At 50.6% G+C, this 27424-nt stretch overlaps 1 protein-coding gene across 4 annotated transcripts in view; it reads left to right on the forward strand.

The window, feature by feature from the left end:
• The window catches only part of LOC144510169 (lysyl oxidase homolog 2-like), a 109691-nt gene that overhangs the window by 21109 nt on the left and 61158 nt on the right, over positions 1-27424 (forward strand). For 3 of the 4 annotated variants that reach the window (XM_078239600.1, XM_078239597.1, XM_078239598.1), the window contains exons 2-3: positions 8370-8741; positions 11017-11192. In XM_078239600.1, the coding sequence (XP_078095726.1) occupies positions 8444-8741; positions 11017-11192 (474 nt within the window). In that variant the 5' untranslated portion in view covers positions 8370-8443. Of the gene's footprint in view, positions 1-4359; positions 4612-8369; positions 8742-11016; positions 11193-27424 lie in introns of those variants that run through there. The other variant, XM_078239599.1, reaches the window with a different exon arrangement.

A 27424-nucleotide genomic window follows, 5' to 3' on the forward strand; every position in this document is an offset into this window, starting at 1 on the left:
CCTGCCCTCCCTCTCCCCCTGCCCTCCCTCTCCCCCTGCCCTCCCTCTCCCCCTGCCCTCCCTCTCCCCCTGCCCTCCCTCTCTCCCTGCCATCCCTCTCTCCCTGCCCTCCCTCTCTCCCTGCCCTCCCTCTCTCCCTGCCTCCCTCTCTCTCCCTCCCCTCCCTCTCTCTCCCTCCCCTCCCTCTCTCCCCTGTCCTCCCTCTCTCTCCCTGTCCTCCCTCTCTCTCCCTGTCCTCCCTCTCTCTCCCTGTCCTCCCTCTCTCTCTCTCTCTCCCTCTCTCTCTCTCTCTCCCTGTCCTCTCTCTCTCCCTGTCCTCTCTCTCTCCCTGTCCTCCTCTCTCTCTCTCTCTCCTGTCCTCTCTCTCTCCCTGTCCTCCCTCTCTCTCCCTGCCCTCCCTCTCTCACCCTGCCACCCCCTCTCTCCCTGCCCTCCCTCTCTCCCTGCCCTCCCTCTCTCCCTGCCCTCCCTCTCACCCTGCCCTCCCTCTCTCCCTGCCCTCCCTCTCTCCCTGCCCTCCCTCTCTCCCTGCCCTCCCTCTCTCCCTGCCTCCCTCTCTCCCTGCCCTCCCTCTCTCCTGCCCTCTCTCCCTGCCCTCCCTCTCACCCTGCCCTCCCTCTCTCCCTGCCCTCCCTCTCTCCCTGCCCTCCTCTCTCCCTGCCCTCCCTCTCACCCTGCCCTCCCTCTCTCCCTGCCCTCCCTCTCTCTCCCTGTCCTCCCTCTCTCTCCCTGTCCTCCCTCTCTCCTCCTCCTGTCCTCCCTCTCTCTCCCTGTCCTCCCTCTCTCTCCCTGTCCTCTCTCTCTCCCTGTCCTCTCTCTCTCTCCCTGTCCTCTCTCTCTCGCCCTTTCTGTCCTCTCTCTCTCCCTGTCCTCTCTCTCTCTCCCTCCCTGTCCTCTCTCTCTCCCTGTCCTCTCTTTCTCTCTCTCTCTCCTGCCCTCTCTCTCTCCCTCCCTCCCTGTCCTCTCTCTCCTTCCCTGTCCTCTCTCTCTCCCTCCCTGTCCTCACTCTCTCCCTCCCTGTCCTCTCCCTCCCTCCCTGTCCTCTCTCTCTCTCTCTCTCTCTCCCTCCCTGTCCTCACTCTCTCTCTCCCTGTCCTCTCCCTCCCTCCCTGTCCTCTCTCTCCTTCCCTGTCTCTCTCTCTCTCTCTCTCTCCCTCCCTGTCCTCTCTCTCTCCCTCCCTGTCCTCTCTCTCTCCCTCCCTCCCTGTCCTCTCTCTCCTTCCCTGTCCTCTCTCTCTCCCTCCCTGTCCTCACTCTCTCCCTCCCTGTCCTCTCCCTCCCTCCCTGTCCTCTCTCTCTCTCTCTCTCTCTCCCTCCCTGTCCTCACTCTCTCTCTCCCTGTCCTCTCCCTCCCTCCCTGTCCTCTCTCTCCTTCCCTGTCCTCTCTCTCTCTCTCTCTCCCTCCCTGTCCTCTCTCTCCTTCCCTGTCCTCTCTCTCTCTCTCTTCCTCCCTGCCCTCTCTCTCTCTCTCTCTCTCTCCCTGTCCTCTCTCTCCTTCCCTGTCCTCTCTCTCTCTCTCTCTCTCCCTCCCTGTCCTCACTCTCTCTCTCCCTGTCCTCTCTCTCCTTCCCTGTCCTCTCTCTCTCTCTCTCCCTGTCCTCTCTCTCTCACTCCCTGTCCTCTCTCTCTCTCTCTCTCTCCCTGTCCTCTCTCTCCCTCTTTCTCTCCCTCCCTGTCCTCTCTCTCTCTCTCCCTGTCCTCACTCCCTCCCTCCCTGTCCTCTCTCTCCTTCCCTGTCCTCCCTCTCTCTCTCTCTCTCCCTCCCTGTCCTCTCTCTCTCTCCCTGTCCTCTCTCTCTCTCTCTCCCTCCCTGTCCTCTCTCTCTCTCCCTGTCCTCTCTCTCTCTCTCTCTCTCCTGTCCTCTCTCTCTCTCCCTGTCCTCTCTCTCTCTCTCCCTGTCCTCTCTCTCTCTCTCCCTGTCCTCACTCCCTCCCTCCCTGTCCTCTCTCTCCTTCCCTGTCCTCCCTCTCTCTCTCTCTCTCCTCCCTGTCCTCTCTCTCTCTCCCTGTCCTCTCTCTCTCTCTCTCCCTCCCTGTCCTCTCTCTCTCTCTCCCTGTCCTCTCTCTCTCTCTCTCTCTCCTGTCCTCTCTCTCTCTCCCTGTCCTCTCTCTCTCCCTGTCCTCTCTCTCTCTCCCTGTCCTCTCTCTCTCTCCCTGTCCTCTCTCTCTCTCTCTCCCTCCCTGTCCTCGCTCTCTCTCTCCCTGTCCTCGCTCTCTCGCCCTTTCTGTCCTCTCTCTCTCCCTGTCCTCTCTCTCTCTCTCTCCCTGTCCTCTCTCTCTCTCCCTGTCCTCTCTCTCTCTCTCTCTCTCCCTGTCCTCTCTCTCTCCCTGTCCTCTCTCTCTCTCTCTCTCTCCCTGTCCTCTCTCTCTCTTCCTCCCTGTCCTCTCTCTCTCTCTCTCCCTGTCCTCTCTCTCTCGCCCTTTCTGTCCTCTCTCTCTCTCTCCCTGTCCTCTCTCTCTCTCTCCCTGTCCTCTCTCCCTCCCTCCCTGTCCTCTCTCTCTCTCTCTCTCTTCCTCCCTGTCCTCTCTCTCTCCCTGTCCTCTCTCTCTCTCTCACTCCCTCCCTCCCTGTCCTCTCTCTCCTTCCCTGTCCTCTCTCTCTCTCTCTCCCTCCCTGTCCTCTCTCTCTCCCTCCCTGTCCTCACTCCCTCCTTCCCTGTCCTCTCTCTCTCTCTCTCTTCCTCCCTGTCCTCTCTCTCTCTCTCTCTCTCTCTCCCTCCCTGTCCTCTCTCTCTCTCTCTCTCTCTCCCTCCCTGTCCTCTCTCTCTCTCTCCCCCTGTCCTCTCTCTCTCTCTCTCTCTCTCCCTCCCTGTCCTCTCTCTCTCTCTCTCTTCCTCCCTGTCCTCTCTCTCTCTCTCTCTCCCTCCCTGTCCTCTCTCTCTCCCTCCCTGCCCTCTCTCTCTCTCTCTCCCTCCCTGTCCTCTCTCTCTCCCTCCCTGTCCTCTCTCTCTCCCTCCCTGTCCTCTCTCTCTCTCTCTCTCCCTCCCTGTCCTCACTCTCTCCCTCCCTGTCCTCTCTCTCTCTCTCTCTTCCTCCCTGTCCTCTCTCTCTCTCTCTCTCCCTCCCTGTCCTCTCTCTCTCCCTCCCTGTCCTCTCTCTCTCTCTCTCTCCCTCCCTGTCCTCTCTCTCTCCCTCCCTGTCCTCTCTCTCTCTCTCTCTCCCTCCCTGTCCTCACTCTCTCCCTCCCTGTCCTCTCTCTCTCTCTCTCTCCCTCCCTGTCCTCTCTCTCTCTCTCTCTCCCTCCCTGTCCTCACTCCCTCCCTCCCTGTCCTCTCTCTCCTTCCCTGTCCTCCCTCTCTCTCTCTCTCCCTCCCTGTCCTCTCTCTCCCTCCCTGTCCTCTCTCTCTCTCCCTGTCCTCTCTCTCTCTCTCTCTCTCTCCCTGTCCTCTCTCTCTCACTCCCTGTCCTCTCTCTCTCTCTCTCCCTGTCCTCTCTCTCCCTCTCTCTCTCCCTCCCTGTCCTCTCTCTCTCTCTCCCTGTCCTCTCTCTCTCTCTCCCTGTCCTCTCTCTCTCTCTCCCTGTTCTCTCTCCCTCTCCCTCCCTGTCCTCGCTCTCTCTCTCCCTGTCCTCGCTCTCTCTCTCTCCCTGTCCTCTCTCTCTCGCCCTTTCTGTCCTCTCTCTCTCTCTCTCTCTCCCTGTCCTCTCTCTCTCTCTCTCTCTCCCTGTCCTCTCTCTTTCTCTCCCTCCCTCCCTGTCCTCTCTCCCCCCCTCTCTCTCTCTCTCTCCCTGTCCTCTCTCTCTCTCTCCCTGTCCTCTCTCTCTCTTCCTCCCTGTCCTCTCTCTCTCGCCCTTTCTGTCCTCTCTCTCTCTCTCTCTCTCCCTGTCCTCTCTCTCTCTCTCCCTGTCCTCTCTCGCCCTTTCTGTCCTCTCTCTCTCTCTCTCTCTCTCCCTGTCCTCTCTCTCTCTCTCCCTGTCCTCTCTCTCTCTCTCCCTGTCCTCTCTCTCTCCCTCTTTCTCTCCCTCCCTGTCCTCTCTCTCTCTCTCCCTGTTCTCTCTCCCTCTCCCTCCCTGTCCTCGCTCTCTCTCTCTCCCTGTCCTCTCTCTCTCGCCCTTTCTGTCCTCTCTCTCTCTCTCTCTCCCTGTCCTCTCTCTCTCTCTCTCTCCCTGTCCTCTCTCTTTCTCTCCCTCCCTCCCTGTCCTCTCTCCCCCCCTCTCTCTCTCTCCCTCCCTGTCCTCTCTCTCCCTCTCTCTCTCTCCCTGTCCTCTCTCTCCCTCCACACTCTCTCTCTCCCTTTCCCAAAGCTAACTGTTCAGATCCACATTCGGGGTGATAGTCTGAGCTGTGAGTGGTCAGACATGAGTATTCCTTACATTCAGGCTCCCAGTGTGGACGATCGGTGCGTGACCAGAATTCCTGGGCATCAAACTGCAGTTTAATCCTGAGAGATGTCTCATTGAGCTCCACCCATTCCATATGGGGAGTACAGAACGGTTCCAGCACAGGAGGAGGCCATTTGGCTTTCTGTACTAGCTCTCTCCATGAACAACTCAGCTGGTTTCACTGTTTCCCCTGTAGCCCTGTAAATGCTCCCTCTCTTCCCAGTGGGATCCAGTGCCGGAGGGATGGATTTGGAAAGGCTGAGCAGTGATCTGAAACTGGGATTGAGCCCGGGTGAGTCATACTTTGGAAGTGGTGTGTAATATTCCAGTTCCCAGATCCCAGCCAGGAGCCAGAGGCGCACGAGTAGGTGCAGGAATGATCTGTAAAAAGTATAATGTTTATTTATTAGTCGCGGGTCAGGCTTACATTAACACTGCAGTGAAGTTACTGTGAAATTCCCCGAGTCTCCACACTCCTAGTGGTCCTAGAATGGTCTAGTGGGCACGTGAGCAGCGCAGGCTTGGAGGGCCAAAGGGCCTGTTCCTGTGCTGTATTGCTCTTTGTTTGTTTGTCCTGTTCAGGTCAATCCACCTAACCCGCACATCTTCGGACTGTGGGAGGAAACCGGAGCACCCGGAGGAAACCCATGCAGACACGGGGGAGAACGTGCAGACTCCACACAGACAGTGACCCGAGCCGGCAATCGAACCCGGGTCCCTGGCGCTGTGAGGCAGCAGTGCTGACCCACTGTGCCCCCGTGCCTCCCCAAGAATGAATGCTTGTAACCAGGCAAGATAGATCAGGGCACTGCTCCTGGGTTTGATCGGGTCAGGAAGATGTTTCCACTTGTGGGGAATCCACACCATGGGGGCAAGAATTACAAATGCATCCATTCGGGAATTCAGGAGAAACCTTTCGACCTCGCGAGTGGTCGGAATGTGGAACTCGCTCCCTCAGGAAGTGATTGAGGTGAATAGTGCGGATGTACTGAAGGGGAAGCTGGATAGACTCCCATGTGGATGGGATTAGATGAGGCAGGGGTACTCATGTGGGGCTCTAACAGCAGCATGGACCCAGTTAAACCAAGTGACCTGTTTCTGTGCCATCCACTCTGTGTATTGGACTGTGCAAACACGTGTGCAGGCTTGTGTGGCCAGCCCTGGCGTTGTGAGACTTCTTCCTGCGTGGAGAGGCAGAGAGGAGTCTAGGAAAGCAGGCCCGGGGGAGGGTATGAGTCACAAGCTGCCCCCCCCCCCCCCTTTCCTCGCTGATCCTCTCAGTCCTGCGTGCAAAGCAGCACGGACAAGTGAAGACATTTCCATATGGCAGTGGAGACCCCAGGCAAATCTCAGACTATGTGAAAGAACCCGAGCTGATTATGTTGTGGTTTGATTTACTTGAATCTGAATGCTGTGGTTAAGATTAGACAGGCTTGCCTCTTGCTTCGTTGTTCCACATGATTGTGTTCCCACGGAAGGCGGGCTTGTGCAGATGGGAGATTAAATGTTCTTGGAACCCGTGACACTTCAGTATTCTTAATCTGGTTCCCTTTCTTAATCTGGTTCCCTTTCCCCAGACTTGTGGTATCTTGTGGTCACTCTTCCATATCGAAATGAGTGGCATTGGTGGAATGGATAAATAAGTAGCAAAATACTATGGATTCGAAATACAAGCAGAAAGTGCTGGGGAAATCTTTTTTTTTTCTATCCATTCATGGGACACGGGCGTCGCTGGCTGGCCAGCATTTATTGCTCATCCCTCGTTGCTGCAGTTGAGAGTCAACCACATTTATGTGGCTCTGGAGTCACATGTAGGCCAGATGGGGTAAGGACGGTAGATTTCCTTCCTTGAAGGACATTCGTGAAGTTGTGTTGGGATGCGGGTGAGGGAGATATTGGTAAGGTGGAGGTCTCAGTGCTCTGCATTTGGGAATGGGATTCTTGGCTCTTTCAAGAATGTCCCAGCACCTTGCAAGAGATTGAGGGTAGGACAAGTACCCTCAATGAGGAGCCTTTCCGTGTAGCCCTGGAATGGCTGAGAGATCAGGCCAATGGGGTTCACGCAGGGAGAAGACCTTCCATACATTGTGCAGTCCGAGTCCCAGTAACACAACTGATGGAGCATTAGGTCAATGAATCTTTGACCTAAAGGATGGATCCCAATGAATCCAGAGAAAATTCCCACTAGCTTTGATCTTTGTTCCCACAATCCCAGGGATAAATATGGCTTGAAATTTGGAATGACAGTAAGTGTCACACTCTTCCCTGGATCATAAGGTTCTGGGGTTCGAGGCTAACTTCAGAAAGGTGAACACAAGATCTGGTGGTGCCGTATCGAGGGAGTGCTGCGCTGTCAGAGGTGTTGTCTTTTGGGTGAGATGCCTAAACCAAAGCTTTGGTGATGGATGTAAAATATCACATGGGGCGTGTTTCTAAAGAAGAACAGGGACTTCTCTCCAGATTACACTCCCCAAAGTATTGAGTTAGCTTGAGACTTCCTGAAGTGGTGAAGGGTGTTGTACGAACATCCACATTAGGAGCAGGAGTAGGCCATTTGGCCCCTCGAGTCTGCAGATGGATTTTACAGAAAGGCATGTTGGGAATTGCTGGAACCCTTGCACTTGGCTGTGGCTGTGCCGAGCTCTGGAGGTGTTGCTGCTCCGTGTCGTACTGTACTGTCTGAAGAATATCAAGAGGCAGCCAAGGCCAGAGCAGTGCTGTCAGTTCAGTACAGGTGAGCCTGAGGTTTGGGAATCCTGAGGGTTAAATGTCGAGCGTAACACTTGGGAAGAGGGGGTCATTTCTCAAGAACTTGTGCATCATGTGGATGTATCCAGCATCCCTGTCGGGTCGTGTATTCCAGTCCCACTCAACTGTACACCACTCTTCTATCTGTTTACCCTTGGTTCCTTTCACTTGGCCAAAACGTCAAGAACGAACAACTAGAACTTGCATTTTAAAAGTGGTTTAAGTTTACTTGTTGATCACAAGTAGGCTTACATTAACACTGCAATGAAGTTACTGTGAAATTCCCCTAGTCGCCACACTCCGACGCCTGTTCGCGTACACTGAGGGAGAATTTAGCATGGCCAATCCACCTAACCAGCACGTCTTTCGGACTGTGGGAGGAAACCGGAGCACCCAGAGGAAACCCATGCGGACATGGGGCGAATGTGCAAACTCTCACAGACAGTGACCCAAGCCAGGAATCGAACCATCCCTGGTACGATGAGGCAGCAGTGCTAACCACTGTGCTCCTGTGCCGCCCAAATGAAAGCCCATTGCCATATCATTGCCTATCCGCAATGCCGTGACCCAGATTCCAACCAAGGTTGCTGAGGCCACAATGCAGAGTACTAATCACTGTGTGATCATGGCGTTATATGGGCTGTTTATGGGCATTTATGAAGCGCCCTGAACATAGTGAAAACCTGAAGGTGCTTGCCAGCAGTGTAAGCAGATAATATTTGATCACAGTCCATGTAGTGGGGCTGATAACCACAAACCTGGTGAAAGGATTAGGTTGAGATAAGTATCGTTGAGGAGGAGAGAGAGTTGGAGGGTTCCAGGGAGGAGGTTTCACAGCTTAGAGTGCACCAAGGGAGGCAATGGCCTAGGAGGGCAGGTGATGGCCTAGTGGTGTTATCGCTAGACCATTAATCCAGAAACTCAGCTAATGTTCTGGGGACCCGAGTTCAAATCCCATCACGGCAGGTGGTGGAATTTGAATTTAATAAAAAATATCTGGGATTAAGAATCTACTGATGACCATGAAACCATTGTTGATTATCGGAAAAACTCATCTGGTTCACTTTAGGGAAGGAAATCTGCCGTCCTTACCTGGTCTGGCCTACATGTGACTCCAGAGCCATAGCAATGTGGTTGACTCTCAACTGCCCTCGGGGAACTAGGGATGGGCAATAAATGCTGGCCCAGCCAGCGACGCCCATGTCCCACAAATGACGCCTATGTCCTGGTCAATGGCGAGCGACAGAACCGTCACTGTTTTTCTTCCTCTTCAGTTCAATGAGTGTTTTGTTCTCGTTGCAGGAGACAGGCAGACCTCTGGAGAAGGAACAATAGAGTGAAGGTTTCCCCGATCGGGTGCAACTAGTGACGGCAGGATGAAAGACCCCTTTTGTGCGCTCCACCAGTGTTTGGTGCTGGTGTTTCTGTGCGGCACCTTCCAACTCCACTGCCTGGCCAAGGATGACAGTGAGCAGGTCCCCAAGATCCAGCTGCGACTAGCAGGCCGAAGGAAGAAAGGGAATGAGGGGCGCGTTGAGGTCTACTACAATGGCGAGTGGGGCACTGTGTGTGATGATGAGTTCTCCATTGCAACGGCAACAGTCATCTGTAAGGAACTGGGCTTCTTCCACGCAGAACAATGGGTACCTGGCGCCAAGTATGGAAGAGGCAAAGGTAATTAATTGGACCATGTCCACTGTGATGGTGGCTTGCAGGGTCTGTGACTATCATAGAATCATAGAATCCTTACAGTGCAGAAGGAGGCCATTCAGCCCATCGAGTCCACATCGACCGCAATCCCACCCAGGCCCTAACCCCATAACCCCACCTATTAATCGTAGCTAGTCCCCCTGACACTAAGGGGCAATTTAGCATGGCCAATCAACCAGCACATCTTTAGACTGTGGGAGGAAATCCACGCAAACTTGGGAAGAATGTGCAAACTCCACACAGACAGTGACCCGAGGCTGGAATTGTACCCGGGTGCCTGGTGCTGTGAGGCAGCAGTGCCACCCCTACACCCCCTCCATATCCATGGAAACACACAGTTGACAAACTTGGTGATACCATGACATTGTTCAGGCACATCCCGCGATGTTTAGGTTTAAGTCTAAGATAGACAAGTTTTTTATTGAGCAGGGGTAACAAGGGATATGGGCCAAGGGAGTTAGGCCACAGATCAGCCATGATCTTATTGAATGGGCGGAGCAGGCTTGAGGGGCAGAATGGCGGAGCAGGCTTGAGGGGGAATGGCGGAGCAGGCTTGAGGGGCAGAATGGCGGAGCAGGCTTGAGGGGGAATGGCGGAGCAGGCTTGAGGGGCTGAATGGCGGAGCAGGCTTGAGGGGGAATGGCAGAGCAGGCTTGAGGGGCTGAATGGCGGAGCAGGCTTGAGGGGGAATGGCGGAGCAGGCTTGAGGGGGAATGGCGGAGCAGGCTTGAGGGGCAGAATGGTGGAGCAGGCTTGAGGGGCTGAATGGTCTACTGCTCCTATGATTCAATGCCTGGGAAAAATGGCTAATCTAATGAGGAGGAGAGAAAAATTCAGCTTTTTCTTCAGAACTGAAGATAGAGGAGTGGGACAAGGCCATTCGACCCGGCGAATCTGCTATACTGTGCACTAAGACCAGGGCTGAACTCCTCCCTCCAATTCACTTTGCTCTTGCACATCCACATTCCTTCGTTCTATTGGGGTTCAAAAATCTCTCAGTCTTCGTCTCGAATCCACTCAATGGCTGAGTGAACCTTCTGGGGTAGAGAATTCCACTCACTGAGTGAAGACATCTCTCCCCATCTCAACGGCTGTTGCCTCGTTCTGAGACCACGGCTCCGAGACTCCGACCAAAGGCAAGAAGAAGTGCAATGTTGATCACCCCAGGGCCATTCCTGCCCTCAAGAGGTGCCTTCCCCTTACGCCGAGCTCTCTCTCTCTTTCCCTCCTCTGTGGAACATCCTGTCTGTATTTCATTCTCCCTGGGCCTGCGCAAACTAATTACACAGCACCGTTCCCACAACGCACAAACAAAAGCAGTCCAGCTGGAACACACAAGCTCGATGAACTGCCAAAAGCAGAATTTTTCATGTAATTCCTTTGCCATCAGTGACTATATCTGTTATTCTGACCTGCTACATCTGAAGCTTAACTACAACAACTGCAAACACAGCTGAGCCACACAAGTTGCTTGCCCAGCCAAGTATCAGGCCTCAGATCAATTCGGGTTTTCTTTTTTTGGGTGTAGATTGAGGGATCTGTTGGACGAATCAAATTCTGTATCTATCCAAGAATGGACCGCCTTGACCACCCTTGGTTGGTTTTGATGACACAGTTGGTCTTGGAGCCTATCATGTCATCAGCTGCTGGGGGGAGGGGGCGACACGGTGGCACAGTGGGTTAGCACTGCTGCCTCACAGCGCCAGGGAGCCGGGTTCGATTCCCGGCTCGGGTCACTGTCTGTGTGGAGTTTGCACTGCGTTCCCCCTCCCCGTGTCTGCGTGGGTTTCCTCCGGGTGCTCCGGTTTCCTCCCACAGCCCGAAAGACTTGCTGGTAAGAATCAGAGAATCCTACAGTGCAGAAGGAGGCCATTTGGCCCATCGAGTCTGCACCGACAACAATTCCCCCCCAGGCCCTATCCCTATAACCCCATGCGTTTACCGTAGCTAGTCCCCCTGACACTAAGGGGCAATTTAGCATGGCCAATCCACCTAACCCGCAGATATTTGGAGTGTGGGAGGAAACTGGACTTGGGTGCATTAGGTGCATTGGCCATGCTAAATCCTCCCTCAGTGTACCCAAACAGGTGCCGGAGTGTGACAACTGGGAGAATTTCACACTAACTTCATTGCAGTGTTAATGTCAGCCTACTCGTGATGCTAATAAATAAGCTTTATTATTTTCCAGCCTCTCTCCTTCTCTGTGTGCTCCTGACGCTTGCTTCAATGTTGCCTGCAGGTCGTATCTGGATTGATAATGTCCGTTGTACTGGTGCTGAGAAGACCCTGGCTGCTTGCCCCTCTAACGGCTGGGGGATCACTGACTGCAAGCACACTGAGGACGCCGGAGTGGTGTGCAGTGAGCAGAGAGTACCCGGCTTCAAATTCATCAACACCTTGATCAACGATATTGAGGTGAGCCTCCCTTGCTTGTTGTGTTTGCTCTCAGGGATATTCCCGACATTGGCAATGCGTGACTCTGTCTACCCCAGTGATGTTGGAGGGGCTCTGCGTCATCCCTGATGGAACGCTTCCTGCACCAGGGACTCCAGACTCCTTCCTTTGTCCTCTCCATGAGGGGGTCGATTTGAAGGAGCGTCGCAAATACCCAACTGCAGATGCGTCACGTCAACAGATTTCCCTGTGCCAGCGGAGTGGCCAGGGCTTGTGGTGCACTTCATTGCCAAGGTTGAAGGATGTCACAGGGACCATTGTAGAAACCGGCACCAGATCTTTCTAAAGCTAGTTAATGTGGGATTAGACCCCCGTTTCTTCAAAGGCATTAGTTTGTGTGCATCAAAACATAGCAGCCTTCAAAAAATGTGATTGAAGCTATTACACGGGTGGCATGGTGGCACAGTGGTTAGCACTGCTGTCTCACAGCGCCAGGGACCCGGGTTCGATTCCCAGCCTCGGGTCACTGTCTGTGTGGAGTTTGCACATACTCCCCGTGTCTGCGTGGGTTTCCTCCGGGTGCTCCGGTTTCCTCCCACAGTCTGAAAGATGTGCAAGTTAGGTGCATTGGCCGTGCTAAATTCTTCCTCAGTGTACCCGAACAGGCGCCAGAGTGTGGCGACGAGGGGATTTTCACAGTAACTTTATTGTGGTGTTAATGTAAGCCTACTTCTAACTAATAATAAATAAACATACACTCTTGAATGGCCTGGGTAAAATATTCAGATGATGGCTCCTTCCTCTGGCCTCTTCCAGTTGAGAAAACCTCACCTCTGTCGTTCCATTAAACACAAGGTTGTTATCAGGGATTTTACTCTGGGATTTGGGACTCCTCTGAGAAGTCCCAGCTGGCTATGATGGCTTGGTGTCCAATAGACGTGCCTGTCATGCTGGAAGGCAGGGCAGTATTTGGAGGATCAGAATCGTGCCGTCCAGCTCATTCGGACTGTCTCAAACTCCGAACCTTACAACTCGGAGTGTTTGATTTATTGAGTTCAATACAAACCCCAGACTTGGTCAAATTAGATTGCTATTTCTGCTCAAGGAAATATAGACCGGGGAAGACTGTGTCTTGTAGCTAGTTACCAGTAGTGACCAAGTCCACGTCTTGTAGCTAGTTACCAGTGGCGACCACATCTGTACCTTGTAGCTAGTTAGCAGTAGTGGCCAATTCTGTGTCTTGTAGTTAGTTACCGGTAGTGACCAAGTCCGTGCCTTGCAGCTCGTTACTGGTAGTGACCAAGTCCAAGTCATGTAGCTAGTTACCAGTAGAGGCCAACTCCGTGTCTTGTAGCTAGTTAGCAGTAGTGACCAAGTCCGTGTCTTGTAGCTAGTTACCAGTAGTGAGCAAGTCCGTGTGTTGTAGCTAGTTACCAGTAGTGACCAAGTCCGTGTCTTGTAGCTAGTTACCAGCAGTGAACAAGTATGTGCCTTGTAGCTAGTTACCAGTAGTGACCAAGTCCGTGCCTTGTAGCTAGTTACCAGTAGTGACCAAGTCCGTGTCTTGTAGCTCGTTAGCAGTGGTGACCAAGTCCGTGTCTTGTAGCTAGTTAGCAGTAGTGACCAAGTCCGTGCCTTGTAGCTAGTTACCAGTAGTGACCAAGTCCGTGTCTTGTAGCTCGTTAGCAGTGGTGACCAAGTCCGTGTCTTGTAGCTAGTTAGCAGTAGTGACCAAGTCTGTGTCTTGTAGCTAGTTAGCAGTCGTGACCATGTCCAATACAGTCAATCTTTCATGATTTTGCATTTTTAGAATTGATCGATTGGAAATGATTGAGAATTGTTATTGGGAAGTGTGTTAAATCAGGGATAGGTCTGTGGTGGATGTTTTAGAAGCCTGCCCATTATCGGTTACTGTTTACTTGCTGGAATGTGATACTCGCAAACTCCAATATGTGAAGAGTGAGATAATGGGGGTTTCTTCTTTGACCACTGATAGTTAACCATGGCTCATTAACCTCATGCTTTGATCCCTCCTTCAATTGAAGAGTTGTTTTTCAAGGAAGCTCCTTCCTTGATTTAAACACACGTCCAAATTCCCGTTAATTCTTCAACCCCTGAAAGGATCCTGTGTTTCTCACATGCTAATCTTCACACTCGTTCAGTGTTCCTGCTGATGCGAGGAGCTCTCTTCCTCCAGGTGATCTGGGCATTCTCACAGGTAAATGGGATCTCTCAGCAAGGAGATAGAACGCTGTGTTTCAATCATTGACTCTGCAGTGTTAGCTGCAAATTCAGCTTCATTGTCTTTAGCCAAGTTTAATTTGGAATTTTTAACAAGTTATTTGATCGGATATGGGCATCGCTGGCTAGGCCAGCATTTATTACCCTTTCCCAGTCGCCCTTGTGAAGGTGCTGTCTTCCTTAAAACCCATAGCCTCCCATCCATTGACTCTGTCTACACTTCCCGCTGCCTTGGAAAAGCAGCCAGCATAATCAAGGACCCCACGCACCCCGGACATTCTCTCTTCCACCTTCTTCTGTCGGGAAAAAGATACAAAAGTCTAAGGTCACGTACCAACCGACCCAAGAACAGCTTCTTCCCTGCTGCTGTCAGACTTTTGAATGGATTTATCTCGCATTAAGTTGATCTTTCTCTCCACCCTAGCTTTAACTGTAACACTACATTCTGCACCCTCTCCTTCCTTTCTCTATGAACAGTATGCGAGCAAGAAACAATACTTTTTACTGTATACTCATATATGTGACAATAATAAATCAAATCAACAGTTCTGTTAGGGAGGGAGATACAGGATTTTGACTCAGTGACAGTGAAGGAATGGCGAGATTCTGTGATCTGATGAAATGGCAGAACAGGCTGAAGGGGCTGAATGGCCTCCTCCTGTCCCAATTGTTCCTAGCGAGCAAATGGGACTTTGGCAGGAAAGGGCATTGTTTCCAACTGATTCACAGAGCTCCAGCTTGAAGCTTTCCCAGTTTCCCCATCAGTGTATCAGACAGAGCAATCGATGTTTTACCCAGGTAAAGCATTTGATCAAAGCACCAAACATGCAGCTTGGAGATTATTTAAACTGTGTTCCAAGCCCCTTGCTTGAACTCTGTCCTGTTTTGCTTTAGATCCCATTTTGTAATGTTATTCTGTGTATTAAAAAATGTCAGGGAAACCACTTACAAAGCAACCGCAGCCAGAACTGCATTCCTTTCAAATTATCTGCTTTCTGGAGTTTTCTGCTGTGTTACAGGCTCTTGTTAATCCTGATGTGAAATAGCTCGGGGAATGAGATCAGTAACTTTTTAACATCATGGCCTGTATTTTACATCATTGCCTTATGCTAACCCTGACAAAACAAAGGAGAACACAGCACAGGAACAGGCCCTTCGGCCCACCAAGCCCGTTCCGATTCCTATTCCTTATTTAGACCCACTACTCATTGCCCATACGTGGTTTCTATCTCTCTGTTCACCTCCCGTTCAAGATACGCCTTGAATGTTGCTAATGTGCCTGCTTCCACCACCTCCTCTGACAGTGCGTTCCAGGCACCCAACACCCTCTGTGTGACAAACTTTCCTCGCATATCTCCCCTAAAATAAAACCCTTCTTCCCCTTACTTGGTCCGTATCCCTCTATTCCCTCCCTATTCATGGACCCATCCAGATGCCTCTTAAATGTTGCTAATGTGCCTGCTTCCACCACCTCCTCTGACAGCGCGTTTCAGGCACCCACCGCTCTCTTTCTCCACACATCTCCCCTAACTTACCCCCTCTTTCCTTAAACCTGTACCTTCTTGCTGTCGACCTTTCCACCCTGGGAAAAAGCCTCTGACTACCCACCTTGTCTATGCCTCTCATCATATTGTAGACCTCTATCAGGTTTCCCCTCAGCCTCCGTCTCTCCAGTGAAAACAACCCTAGTTTATTCAACCTCTCCTCATAGCCGACACCCTCGAGACCCGGCAACATCCTGGAACCTTCTTTGCTCTCTCTCTCCAAAGCCTCCACTTCCCTCTATAATAAGCTATAATGGGCGGGCTTCTAAAACATTCACCACGCAATATTCCAAATGTAGCCTAACTATAGTTTTATAAAGCTGTAACATAGCTTGCCAACTTTTATGCTCGATGCCCTGGCCAATGAAGGCAATGAACATTAAAACTGACAAAGCCCCAGGGCCTGATGGCATCTATCCTCGACTGCTCAGGGAGACGAGAGATGAAATTGCTGGGCCTCTGACGGAAATCTTTGTCGCTTCTTTGGACACGGGTGAGGTCCCTGAGGATTGGAGGATAGCGAATGTGGTCCCGTTGTTTAAGAAGGGTAGCAGGGATAACCCAGGAAATTATAGGCCGGTGAGCTTGACGTCCGTGGTAGGGAAGTTGTTGGAGAGGATTCTTAGAGACAGGATGTATGTGCATTTAGAACGGAACAATCTCATTAGTGACAGACAGCATGGTTTTGTAAGAGGGAGGTCGTGCCTTACATATTTGGTGGAGTTTTTTGAGGAAGTGACAAAAACGGTTGATGAAGGAAGGGCCGTGGATGTCGTCTATATGGATTTCAGTAAGGCATTTGACAAAGTCCCACATGGCAGGTTGGTTAAGAAGGTTAAGGCTCATGGGATACAAGGAGAAGTGGCTAGATGGGTGGAGAACTGGCTTGGCCACAGGAGACAGAGGGTAGTGGTCGAAGGGTCTTTTTCCGGCTGGAGGTCTGTGACCAGTGGTGTTCCGCAGGGCTCTGTACTGGGACCTCTGCTATTTGTGATATATATAAATGATTTGGAAAAAGGTGTAACTGGTGTAATCAGCAAGTTTGCGGATGACACAAAGATGGCTGGATAGCGAAGAGCATTGTCGGGCAATACAGCAGGATATAGATAGGCTGGAAAATTGGGCGGAGAGGTGGCAGATGGAGTTTAATCCGGATAAATGCGAAGTGATGCATTTTGGAAGAAATAATGTAGGGAGGAGTTATACAATAAATGGCAGAGTCATCAGGAGTATAGAAACACAGAGGGACCTAGGTGTGCAAGTCCACAAATCCTTGAAGGTGGCAACACAGGTGGAGAAGGTGGTGAAGAAGGCATATGGTATGCTTGCCTTTATAGGACGGGGTATAGAGTATAAAAGCTGGAGTCTGATGATGCAGCTGTATAGAACGCTGGTTAGGCCACATTTGGAGTACTGCGTCCAGTTCTGGTCGCCGGACTACCAGAAGGACGTGAAGGCATTAGAGAGAGTGCAGAGAAGGTTTACCAGGATGTTGCCTGGTATGGAGGGTCTTAGCTATGAGGAGAGATTGGGTAAACTGGGGTTGTTCTCCCTGGAAAGACGGAGAATGAGGGGAGATCTAATAGATTATGAAGGGGATAGATAGGGTGAACGGTGGGAAGCTTTTTCCCAGATCAGAAGTGACGTTCACGAGGGGTCACGGGCTCAAGGTGAGAGGGGTGAAGTATAACTCAGATATTAGAGGGATGTTTTTTACACAGAGGGTGGTGGGGGCCTGGAATGCGCTGCCAAGTAGGGTGGTGGAGGCAGGCACACTGACATCGTTTAAGACTTACCTGGATAGTCACATGAGCAGCCTGGGAATGGAGGGATACAAACGATTGGTCTAGTTGGACCAAGGAGTGGCACAGGCTTGGAGGGCCGAAGGGCCTGTTTCCTGTGCTGTACTGTTCTTTGTTCTTTGTTCTTGTTCTAAGCACGCTGTATGCCTTCTTGACCAACTTGATTTGATTTATTATTGTCACATGTATTAACATACAGTGAAAAGTATTGTTTCATGCACGCTATACAGACAAAGCATACCGTTCATAGAGAAGGAAAGGAGAGAGTGCAGAATGTAGTGTTACAGTCATAGCTAGGGGTGTAGAGAAAGATCAACTTAGTGCGAGGTAGGTCCATTCAAAAGTCTGACAGCAGCAGGGAAGAAGCTGTTCACCTGTGTTGCCACTTTCAGGGATCTGTGGACCTATACATGCCCATTAATACTTAGCGATCTCGATGGCACGGAATTCCCTTTACCCAATAGCAGTTTGAATCTGGCGCCAAGTCAAGGGACTCACCAGGCTTGTGGCATCAGTGATGTCATCGAGCAGCGTGAGCAGCCAATCATATTGACGCATTCTCAGAGACAGCAAACCAGGAAGGCTTGAAAACTCTGGATTGTTTTTGATTTTGTTGAAACCTTTACAGAGAATGAAACGACTGATTGGGACATAAACATGAGATTAATGTGGGAAATATTTTTAAAAAAAGATATGAACAACAAATTTAAAATATTTGGAATTGTTTTGGAAAAAAATGACGTTCACCCAGCCTCAGAATTACTCTGTCGTGGTCGGCGAGGCTGCTTTGAAGCAATTTGTCATCTTAATTAAAATAATTAAAAACTCACTTACACCTTACCTGACACGTTGTAGCTTTCTCAAGGGTTCTTGCAGCAAGAGTTTGGGCAATCTCACTCCGCCCTTGTGCAACTCGAGTTGTCTTTATAATGTGTTGTATTAAAACTCCCCCAACCTTCCCTGACCATGTTGGGGCGAATGGGATCAAAGATTATGGGGAGAAAGCAGGATTAGGCTATTGAGTTGGACGATCAGCCATGATGGTGATGAATGGCGGAGCAGGCTCGAAGGGCCAAATGGCCTCCTCCTGCTCCTATCCTCTATGTTTCCATGTAACCTCATCTGTCCCTTCAGAGGTCCCAGAAGAATTCTCTGGAACATTTCTTTTGCTGACTCGGTCTGGAAATTTTATTTTTGATCCAGTTTATTTATTTTGCTCGTCCCAGTGGGATGCGCTGGTTAGTGGCGATGGGAGGAGGGTTGTGATCCTGGCTTACACTTTGTGTTTTTTCAGTTCTATTTGCCTCAGAGCCATGCCCCTGTACCGCTCTTGACTTCTGTCTTTCACAATCCTCCTTCTGTCACTCATCGCCAGTGGAAATTGAAGAGCGTACCTTGTTGGCACTTTCTACGCTTGTGGTTTTGTTTTGGAAGTCTTCACACCTGAAACTCCTAATGCAAGCAAGACAACGAGGGTTTAAATTTAAGACAACTTCGAGAAACTTTGTCAGATGGAAATTTAGTTTCTGAAACCTGGAGCAGTGAACACAAAGAGATACTGCGATAACCCCCAGGACTCACATGGGGAATCTCTGATTGAACTCCTTGTTGGACTTGTAGAATACGAGCTCCCTGATGATTGGCAATTACCTTACCAGGTGGAGCTCGTATACCGAGCCCTGTATAAAGCAGGCCCGTGAGTGGGCCCATTATTGTATTGTCCCGGTTGGGACCTGTTTGTGGCTTGTGGTTTTTGCTTTACTTTATTTTAGAACATAGAACATAGAACAGTACAGCACAGAACAGGCCCTTCGGCCCACGATGTTGTGCCGAGCTTTATCTGAAACCAAGATCAAGCTACCCCACTCTCTATCATCCTGGTGTGCTCCATGTGCCTATCCAATAACCGCTTAAATGTTCCTAAAGTGTCTGACTCCACTATCACTGCAGGCAGTCCATTCCACGCCAACCACTCTCTGCGTAAAGAACCTACCTCTGACATCCTTCCTATATCTCCCACCATGAACCCTATAGTTATGCCCCCTTGTAATAGCTCCATCCACCCGAGGAAATAGTCTTTGAAATACAAATTTTGTGTAATAAAGTACCATTCCTTTACGCCCGACTCCTGAGTTATTGCAGGTATAGATGCTCAGAGTCAGAGTTGAGCTGCAGTGAGCAACGGGCCTCTGTTCTCTGGTGCAGCTTGGGAGTTGCTGGATCTCTGTGTCTCGCTGTGGAAGTGGAAGTTATGGTGAGGGAGGGGAATGAGCTGGAAAATGTGACCCAGATGCATGAGGTCATGTGGGCCCTGTCTGGTGATACAAGTTTTCCGCACCTCCAGCCACAGTGGGATGTGTACAGAACAGCAGTGGCCTCTCTGTCGAAGCCTGTTCAGCAGTCAGAGTAGAAAAGGCTATTTGTTCTTGGCGAAAGATGTGAATACCACATGGACAAGAGGGCAGATCCCCCAAGGAAACCGGAGAGGAGGGCCTGCCTTTCCCAGCAATGAACACAGTTGATTCTGTGCTGGTTCTCGAGTCTGTCAGAGTCGACTGGATTGTGTGAGGATAGTCATTGTGACTGAACCTTTACTCCAGCTTCTCTCTTTCCCTTGCTTTTGTTTCTCTTTTTATCCCATGATAGGATGGGAATGTCTCCAGCATTTGTTGCCCATCTCAAAATGCCTTCGGGAAGGTTCAGCCCATGTGCTGTTAGGAAGGGAATTCCAGGATATTAACCCAGCGACAGTGAAGGAATGGGGGTGTATCTCCAAGACAGGATGGTGAGTGGCTTGGAGGGGAACTTGCAGGTGGTGGTGTTTCCAGGTATCTGCTGCCCTGGTCGAGGTGGTAGAGGTCACAGGGTGGGAAGGTGTTGTCGATGGAAGTCGGGTGGTGGAGGGGGTGAATGTTTAATTTGACATGCATGTGGTTGCTCCAGAGAACATTCCGTGCGAGTTACATGACTTGGAAGCATCGATATTCCTGCCATACTTCTGTCGGTGAATCCAGTTGGCTGAAGACTGGCATCTGTGGACATCAGAAGGAGGCCGAGGCAGATCATCCACTTGCTACTTCTGCCTGAAAATAGTTGTGAATACTTCAAGCCATGTCTTTTGCACTGACGTGCTGGGATCCTCCATCATTGAGGATGGGGGAGACTGTGGAGCCTCCTCTTCCTATTAGTTGACTAAGTGGGCGGCACGGTGACACAGTGGTTAGCGCTGCTGCCTCACAGCGCCAGGGATCCGGGTTCAATTCCCAGTTTGGGTCACTGTCTGTGTGGAGTTTGCACATTACCCCCGTGTCTGCGTGGGTTTCCTCCGAGTGCTCCGGTTTCCTCCCACACTCCAAAGACGTGCAGGTTCGGTGGATTGGCCATGCTAAATTGCCCCTTAGTGTCAGGGGGATTAACAGGGTAAATCTGTGGGGTTACGGGAATAGGGCCTGGGTGGGATTGTGGTCGGTGCAGACCCGATGGGCCGAATGGCCTCCTTCTGTACTGTCGGGATTCTATGAAGTGAGCACCAACATTCACGAGTGGTTGTGGCAGGAGGGCAGAGCTTAGATCTACTCTGTTGGTTGTGGGATGGCTTCGCTCTGACCTGCTGCAAGCAAGTAGCTTCGCCAGGTTGACACCTCATTTTTGGGTTATGTCTGGTGCTGCTCCTCAACATTGAAGCATGGCTGATCTCCTGACTTGATGGGAATGCGAGAGTAGGGGGACTATCTCGGCTGTAAGGTTACAGATTGCGGTTGTGTACAATTCTGCTCCTGCTGTATGGATGGAGAACTCACTTTCGCAGCAAGTGTTTAAGGCAATTAGCAGAAACTTGATGAGGACACAGGATGAAAGGGGATAGAGAGATCTGTTGAAAAGCTGAGATAAGGTTATGAGAACCGGAGGAGGCTTGTGTGGGGTTTTTTGTTATTTATTCATGGGACATGGGCATGAAAGGGTATTGGGGAGTTGTGGTTAAAATGAAGTCAGTTATGATCTTGTTGGATGGCAGAGCAGGCTTGATGGACTGAGTGGCCTACTCCTGCTCATGATCTTTCTGTACATACGTACTGTAGCCTGTCTAATGCATGTCTGAAATAGCAGCCGTGCCAAACTTTCCCACGAGACTGGAGGACCACATACTCTCCACCATGACTGTACATCTGCTCCTGCGCCCAATGTACTTGCCATGCCCTCTCGACACACGTGGGCAAAGTTTGTCTGACTGTGTCCCTGTCGAGCGCTTGGGACTTAGATTAAGTAGCAGCCAGTCATTGCAGGCGGTTGGGGATCAAAGACCATCGTGACTGTTATAAAGCGGAGGTTGATCCCCCCCCACTGAGAACTCATACCGAAAAGAGGAGTACCTCGCCTCGTAATCTGTACAAAGTGTGTGAGAAGGGGTGTGACCTGCTGTTCAGCAACTTCTAGTGGTTAAATATAAAATAAATCCCCGACACTCCCTCTCAAATCAACACGTAACAATTTATTTATCTAACAATGAGCAAATTGACTAAACTATTAACAAACCGAATAAACCACTTCTAACTATTAACTATTCCTAAATAAAACAGGATTCTAATGATATGCTGTTCAGACATATACAATTCCCACTCATTAACAGAATAGAATTTAGTTACTGTCTAAATTACAACCAGGTTTGCTGTCTTCTGGAATACTCTGGGCCTTCTCTGTTGATTCTTCTGTCTGGAACTTCTTTCTTCTTTGGTACTTTTGCTGTCTAGATGGTGTTTCCTCTTAAGTTGTATATAAAGCTATGAGAGCCAGTAAGTCTCTCCTTCTCTCCCGAGAGCTGTTATCTGTCGCAGATGGCAGTTGCTCTCTCTCTCTCTTTCTCTCTGTTTCACTAGCCCCTTCTTTTATACTTCAGAAGACATATCAATATTTCTCACAATAGGATTGGTCCTGGGTTGTCAAGACCATCAGAGTGAAGTTTAATAGGTACTTGGTATCTAGTTGCCTAATTCAACTTGATTGGCTAAATTCAAAAGCCTGTTGTCTTGGTAACGCTGCTGCTTGGCCTTTCGACACAAATGTTTCAGTTTGGGCTCTCTGTGTACTTGCATTTTTAACCTCTTTAAAAAAAAGACACCACCTTTCAACGGGACCGCGCAATGCTTTCTCCCCTTTTTAGAATTAGACAAACACCGCATTCTAACTTTCTACTTCTCAATCCACAATTACTCTCCCCAGCTTCACAGCAGTGAGCATGAATTAACGCCCAGCGCTTTTCCAATTCTCAAACTTTTCATATGAGCTGATGACTGTGAGAAAAGAAAAAGGCAGCTGGTAAATAACCTCTTGGAGAGCAGCCAACAAGCATCTGTTTCCCATTGCAACAGGAACCCAGGCTTATGTGTCTGTGTGTGAGCTCCCAAAGATTATCCTTGAAGAAACTCTCTCTGTAATGGTACACATTGCGCTTCAGTTACACTGTCACCTGGGGTCGGGAATTTGTCGGAAGAGGTTGTTTCCGATTGGAAGGGTAAGAAATGATCACAGCAGTGCGGAGGTGTTGCCTTTGGGGGGGGTGGGGTGGCAGTTGCGAGGTGGGGGGGGTGGGGCGATGCTTTAACTAACTCCGCAGTTAATGGGGAGCGGGGCACAGGCAGTTTCCTGGTGGAGGGGGTACAAAGGCATTTCATAGATTTCTTCGCAGTGCAGAAGGAGGCCCATTCAGCAACATTGAGTCTGCACTGACTCTCCGACAGAGCGGTGGGTGGCACAGTGGTTAGCACCACTGCCTCACGGCGCCAGGGACCCGGGTTCGATTCCCGGCTTTGGGTTACTGTCTGTGTGGAGTTTGTACATTCTCCCCGTGTCTGCGTGGGTTTCCTCCAGGTGCTCAGGTTTCCTCCCACAGTCTGAAAGACGTGCTGGTTAGGCAGATTGGCCATGCTAAATTCTCCCTCAGTGTACCCGAACAGGCTCCGGGAGTGTGGCGACTAGGAGATTTTCACAGTAACTTCATTGCAGTGTTAATGTCAGCCTACTTGTGACACTGATAAATAAATTTTAATTTAGAGCATCCCGCCCAGGCCCTATCCCCACTGACCCATATATTTACCCCACTAATCCCCCTAACCTACACATCTTGGGGCACTAAGGGACAATTTAGCATAGCCAATCCACCGAACCTTTGGACATGAATGGGTAATTTAGTGTCGCCAATTCACCTAACCTGCACATCTTGGGGCACTAAGGGACAGTTTATCATGGCCAATCTAGCTAACCTGCACATCTTGGGGCACTAAGGGACAGCTTAACATGGCCAACCCACCTAATCTGCACATCTTTGGACAGTTGATGTTCCATATATGCTTTGATGTTGATGGGAGGCGCACAGCAAAATTCAGGGGATTTCCAGAGCACAGGGCCCAGGTGGCTGAGCACCCAGTGGAGGGTTGGAGGGATTAAAGGAAGGATTCCCGGAGATCTGGAGTTGGAGGAATGCAGTCTTGTCAGAGCCTTGTAAGATGAGAGAGATCTCGGAGATGGGGAGAGAGTTGGGAGGTCACAAATAGATTTAAATATGGTGAATACTCCACACACCTCTATCTTTCAACTCGCTGACTGAATTTGGTGTTCTTGGTTATTTGGAATAAGATAGAGGAGCAGAATTAGGCCATTCGGCCCATCGAGTCTGCTCCACCATTCGATCATAGCTGATATGTTCCTCATCCCCATTTTCTTGCCCTCTCCCCATAACCCTTCAACCCATTACCAATTAAAAATCTGTCTAACTCCTCCTTAAATATACTCAGTGTCCCAGCATCTATCGCACTTTGGGGTAGCGAGATTAAGGGCTTCCGCTCTCTCTCATATCCCTTTCCCTTCCCAGGGACATTTCTCCTGTGTAACCAGGAATGAGCTGAGCTTTCTGCTGGGTTAATGCTTCCCCTGGTTAGGGTTCAGCTCAGCAACACGCCTGTGTGCCGTCAGTCCACCACTGTGGCACCAGAATGGAGCGTGTGCCATCTTCACATGTGAGGAGGCCGCTGGTGAATTGTTCATGTCCACTGCATGTTAAGACATGTCGAACAAGTCAGAGCAAGCTGTGGACCACAAGACCGCAATGAAAGGAATGGATAGGAAAAGGCATTCACAGCCTGTCGTTGTACTGCCAAGGGGGGGGATTGAATATCACCATTCCAAATGCATCCCAGCGGCATGGCAGCACAGTGGTTAGCACCGCTGCCTCACAGCGCCAGGGACCCGGGTTCGATTCCCGGCTCGGGTCACTGTCTGTGCGGAGCCTGCACGCTCTCCCCGTGTCTGCGTGGGTTTCCTCCGGGTGCTCTGGTTTCCTCCCACAGTCCAAAGATGTGCGGGTTAGGTGGATTGGCTGTGCTAAATTAACCGTAGTGTCAGGGCGTTAGCAGGGTAAATGTGTGGGGTTATGGGAATAGCGCCTGGATGGGATTGTGATCGGTGCAAACTCAATGGGCCAAATGGCCTCCTTCTGTACTGTAGTGATTCTATTCTATTCTATTCTATTCTATGCCTTCCCCACATCCACCATAGGAGCAACTGGATAAGACCATTCAGCCCTTGTCTGAGAATCGTAGAATCCCTACAGTGCAGAAGCAGGCCATTCAGCCCATCGAGTCTGCACCAATTCTCCGAAAGTGCATCTTACATAGACCCTACCCCCATAGCCCCACACATTTACCCCACTAATTCCCCTAACCTACACATCTTGGGACATTAAGGGGCAATTTAGCATGGCCAATTCACCTATAGGAATATAGAGATATAGGAAGGATATCAGAGGTAGGTTCTTTACGCAGAGAGTGGTTGGGGTGTGGAATGGACTGCCTGCAGTGATAGTGGAGTCAGACACTTTAGGAACATTTAAGCGGTTATTGGATAGGCACATGGAGCACACCAGGATGATAGGGAGTGGGATAGCTCGATCTTGGTTTCAGATAAAGCTCGGCGCAACATCGTGGGCCGAAGGGCCTGTTCTGTGCTGTACTGTTCTATGTTCTATGTTCTAATCTACATATCTGTCATTCCAATGAGCTAACCAATAGGCTCCTAATTTGTTGACTGGGACTTGGATAGTAGTTGGAATGAACCTTCTGGATGAGGACTGAGGGACAGATAGCCAATGGTTTTGGATCCGAGGTCTGTCTGGGTACAGACTGAGTGGGGTGGCTGGTTACTGAGCTACGTGTGTGAGTGCGTGTCCCAATCAAACAACCATTCAACAACAGCATTGGGAGGCAATTGAATGGTTAACGTTGACTTTCTGAGAAACCTTTAGCCCGGAGTCATATGAAGCAAATATTTACACAACTTCTGGAGTTGTTTACTGGTGTCCGGTTTAGATTGGAGAGTAAAGATGGATGAGGAAGGTTGCTTATTCTGTCTTTGGGTCAGGCATGTAGAAATTCCCACCATTTGCTCTCCCGCTTTGTCGAGCCTGAAGCTGATTTCTTCTTTCTGCCAACAAACACCGTACTTAAAATGTCCCCCTCTGCAAGAATCCCACCGAGGTTTCAGTAATTGTGGATGTGGAGGGCCTGGCTTGCCAACACCAAGTATAGACTGAGTGGGAAGGTTGATGGATTCTGAGAAAGCCGGGGCCCTCCCTGAGGATCTTTTGGATTTCAGCACATGTTTCTGTCCCAAAAGTTTCTGAAATGGAATGTCTCCATCACTGTGGATAAATGAAGGGAGGGGAGGTCGGGGGGGTAGTTGGGGGGGGGGGGGGGGGGGAGGTCGGGAGGGAGGGGAGGTCGGGGGGGGAGGGGGGGGGAACACCAATCCCATTGCAACACCTTCTCCAAGCCTGTTGTTCGCCTTCCCGCTGCCTCCTCTGTGCAGTATGCCTCAATGCAGAGATGTTTCAGCGCAATAAAACCTGAACTCAGCCTTTCATGCCCTCGGCACGCACAACCTGAGGCAGTCACTTTCTCACCCAGTGCACAGTGTGGGCAAAGAGGCCAGGCTAGCGCTGTAGGGAGACAAGGAAAGGAAAGGACCCCGAGTTACACAGTCTTTCATACCTTCAGGACTTTGCAAAGCAGCGTACAGCCAATCAAGTGCTTGTGAAGTGCACTCACTCTCGTAATGGAGGAAACGCAGCGGCCAGCCTGAGCACAACAAGATTCCACTATCCGGGTTGGGATAATGACCAGAGTTAATGATGCTGGTTGCCAGATAGATATTGTCCAGGAAACCAGGGAGAGTATTTCCCCACTCCTCCACTGTGGAAACTGTGCTGTGAATAGATTAGAATCCCTACAATGCACAGGGAGGCCATTCGGCCCATCGAGCCTGCACCGACAGGCCCTATCCCGTAACCGTAACCCCACGCATTCACTCCCCGTTATCCCCCTAACCCACACATCTTGGGACACTATGGGGCAATTTAGCACGGCCAATCCACCCAACCCACCCATCCTTGGAGTGTGGGAGGAAACCCACGCAGACACGGGGCAGCACACGCAAAACTCCGCCCGAGGCTGGAATTGGACCTGGGCCCCTGGTGCTGTGAGGCAGCAGTTGCTAACCATCGTGCCAGGAAGACGTGGGCACCTCTGACAGCGCAGCACTCCCTCGGCACTGCGCTGAGATTGTCGACCCGGATTTTGCGCTGATGTCCCAGGCCTGGAAACCCCCATTGACCTTCTGACCCGGAGGCAAGGAATTGTAATGATGAACAGAAAATGCCTGAAGCACATTGAGTCAGGCAGGTGTGCCAGCGTTTGGAGTAAAATTAAACACCGGTTGGTGTTTTGTGTGCAAAGCCCAATCACCCTCTGGAAATATTGAGCCCACTCAGTTGTTTCTCAGTCAATGCCAGTAATCGCTCCAAGCCGTGTTCTGGCAGCGTTACTGCTGTTCTTGAATCTTAATGTGTAGTCCCGTTTTTAATAGAGTTGCGTTTTGTGTCTGAACTTGTTTCAACGTGTGTCAGCTGGATTCAATCTGACGCTCAGTAGTCCGTCTGACTGAGTACAGCAGACTCAGCCCAGCCAAGCTAATCATTAGGTTCAAAGACAATCCTGGCTTGGCTTGAAGGGGCAGCTTGAGAAGGTGCCGAGTCGGTAAAGGCATCGTCCCAGCAGCTTTAATGTGCCTTCCAGTTATTGACCTGCCCCCGGATAGCACACCTGCTCTGCTCCGACCTGCAGTGTCAGAGGCGAGAGCACACACTTCCCCCCGCCGCACCCCACAAGTGAAGAATTTGATTTTGATTTGATTTATTATTGTCACATGGGGCGGCACGGTGGTTAGCACCGCTGCCTCACAGCACCAGGGACCCGGGTTCGATTTCCGGCTTGGGTCACTGTCTGTGTAGAGTTTGCATGTTCTCCCTGTGTCTGCCTGGGTTTCCTCCGGGTGCTCTGGTTTCCTCCCACAGTCTGAAAGACGTGCTGGTTAGGGTGCATTGGCCGTGCTAAATTCTCCCTCAGTGTACCCGAGCAGACAGTGGAGTGTGGAGACTTGGGGATTTTCACAGTAACTTCACTGCAGTGTTAATATAAGCCTACTTGTGACTAATAAACTTTAATTTTAACTTGAAACTTTATGTATTAGTATACAGTGAAAAGTATTGTTTCTTGCGAGCTATTACAGACAAAGCATACCGTTCATAAAGAAGGAAAGGAGAGAGTGCAGAATGTAGTGT

Source organism: Mustelus asterias, chromosome 22 (genome assembly GCF_964213995.1).
Source record: "Mustelus asterias chromosome 22, sMusAst1.hap1.1, whole genome shotgun sequence".
In the NCBI taxonomy this organism is placed as follows: domain Eukaryota; kingdom Metazoa; phylum Chordata; class Chondrichthyes; order Carcharhiniformes; family Triakidae; genus Mustelus; species Mustelus asterias.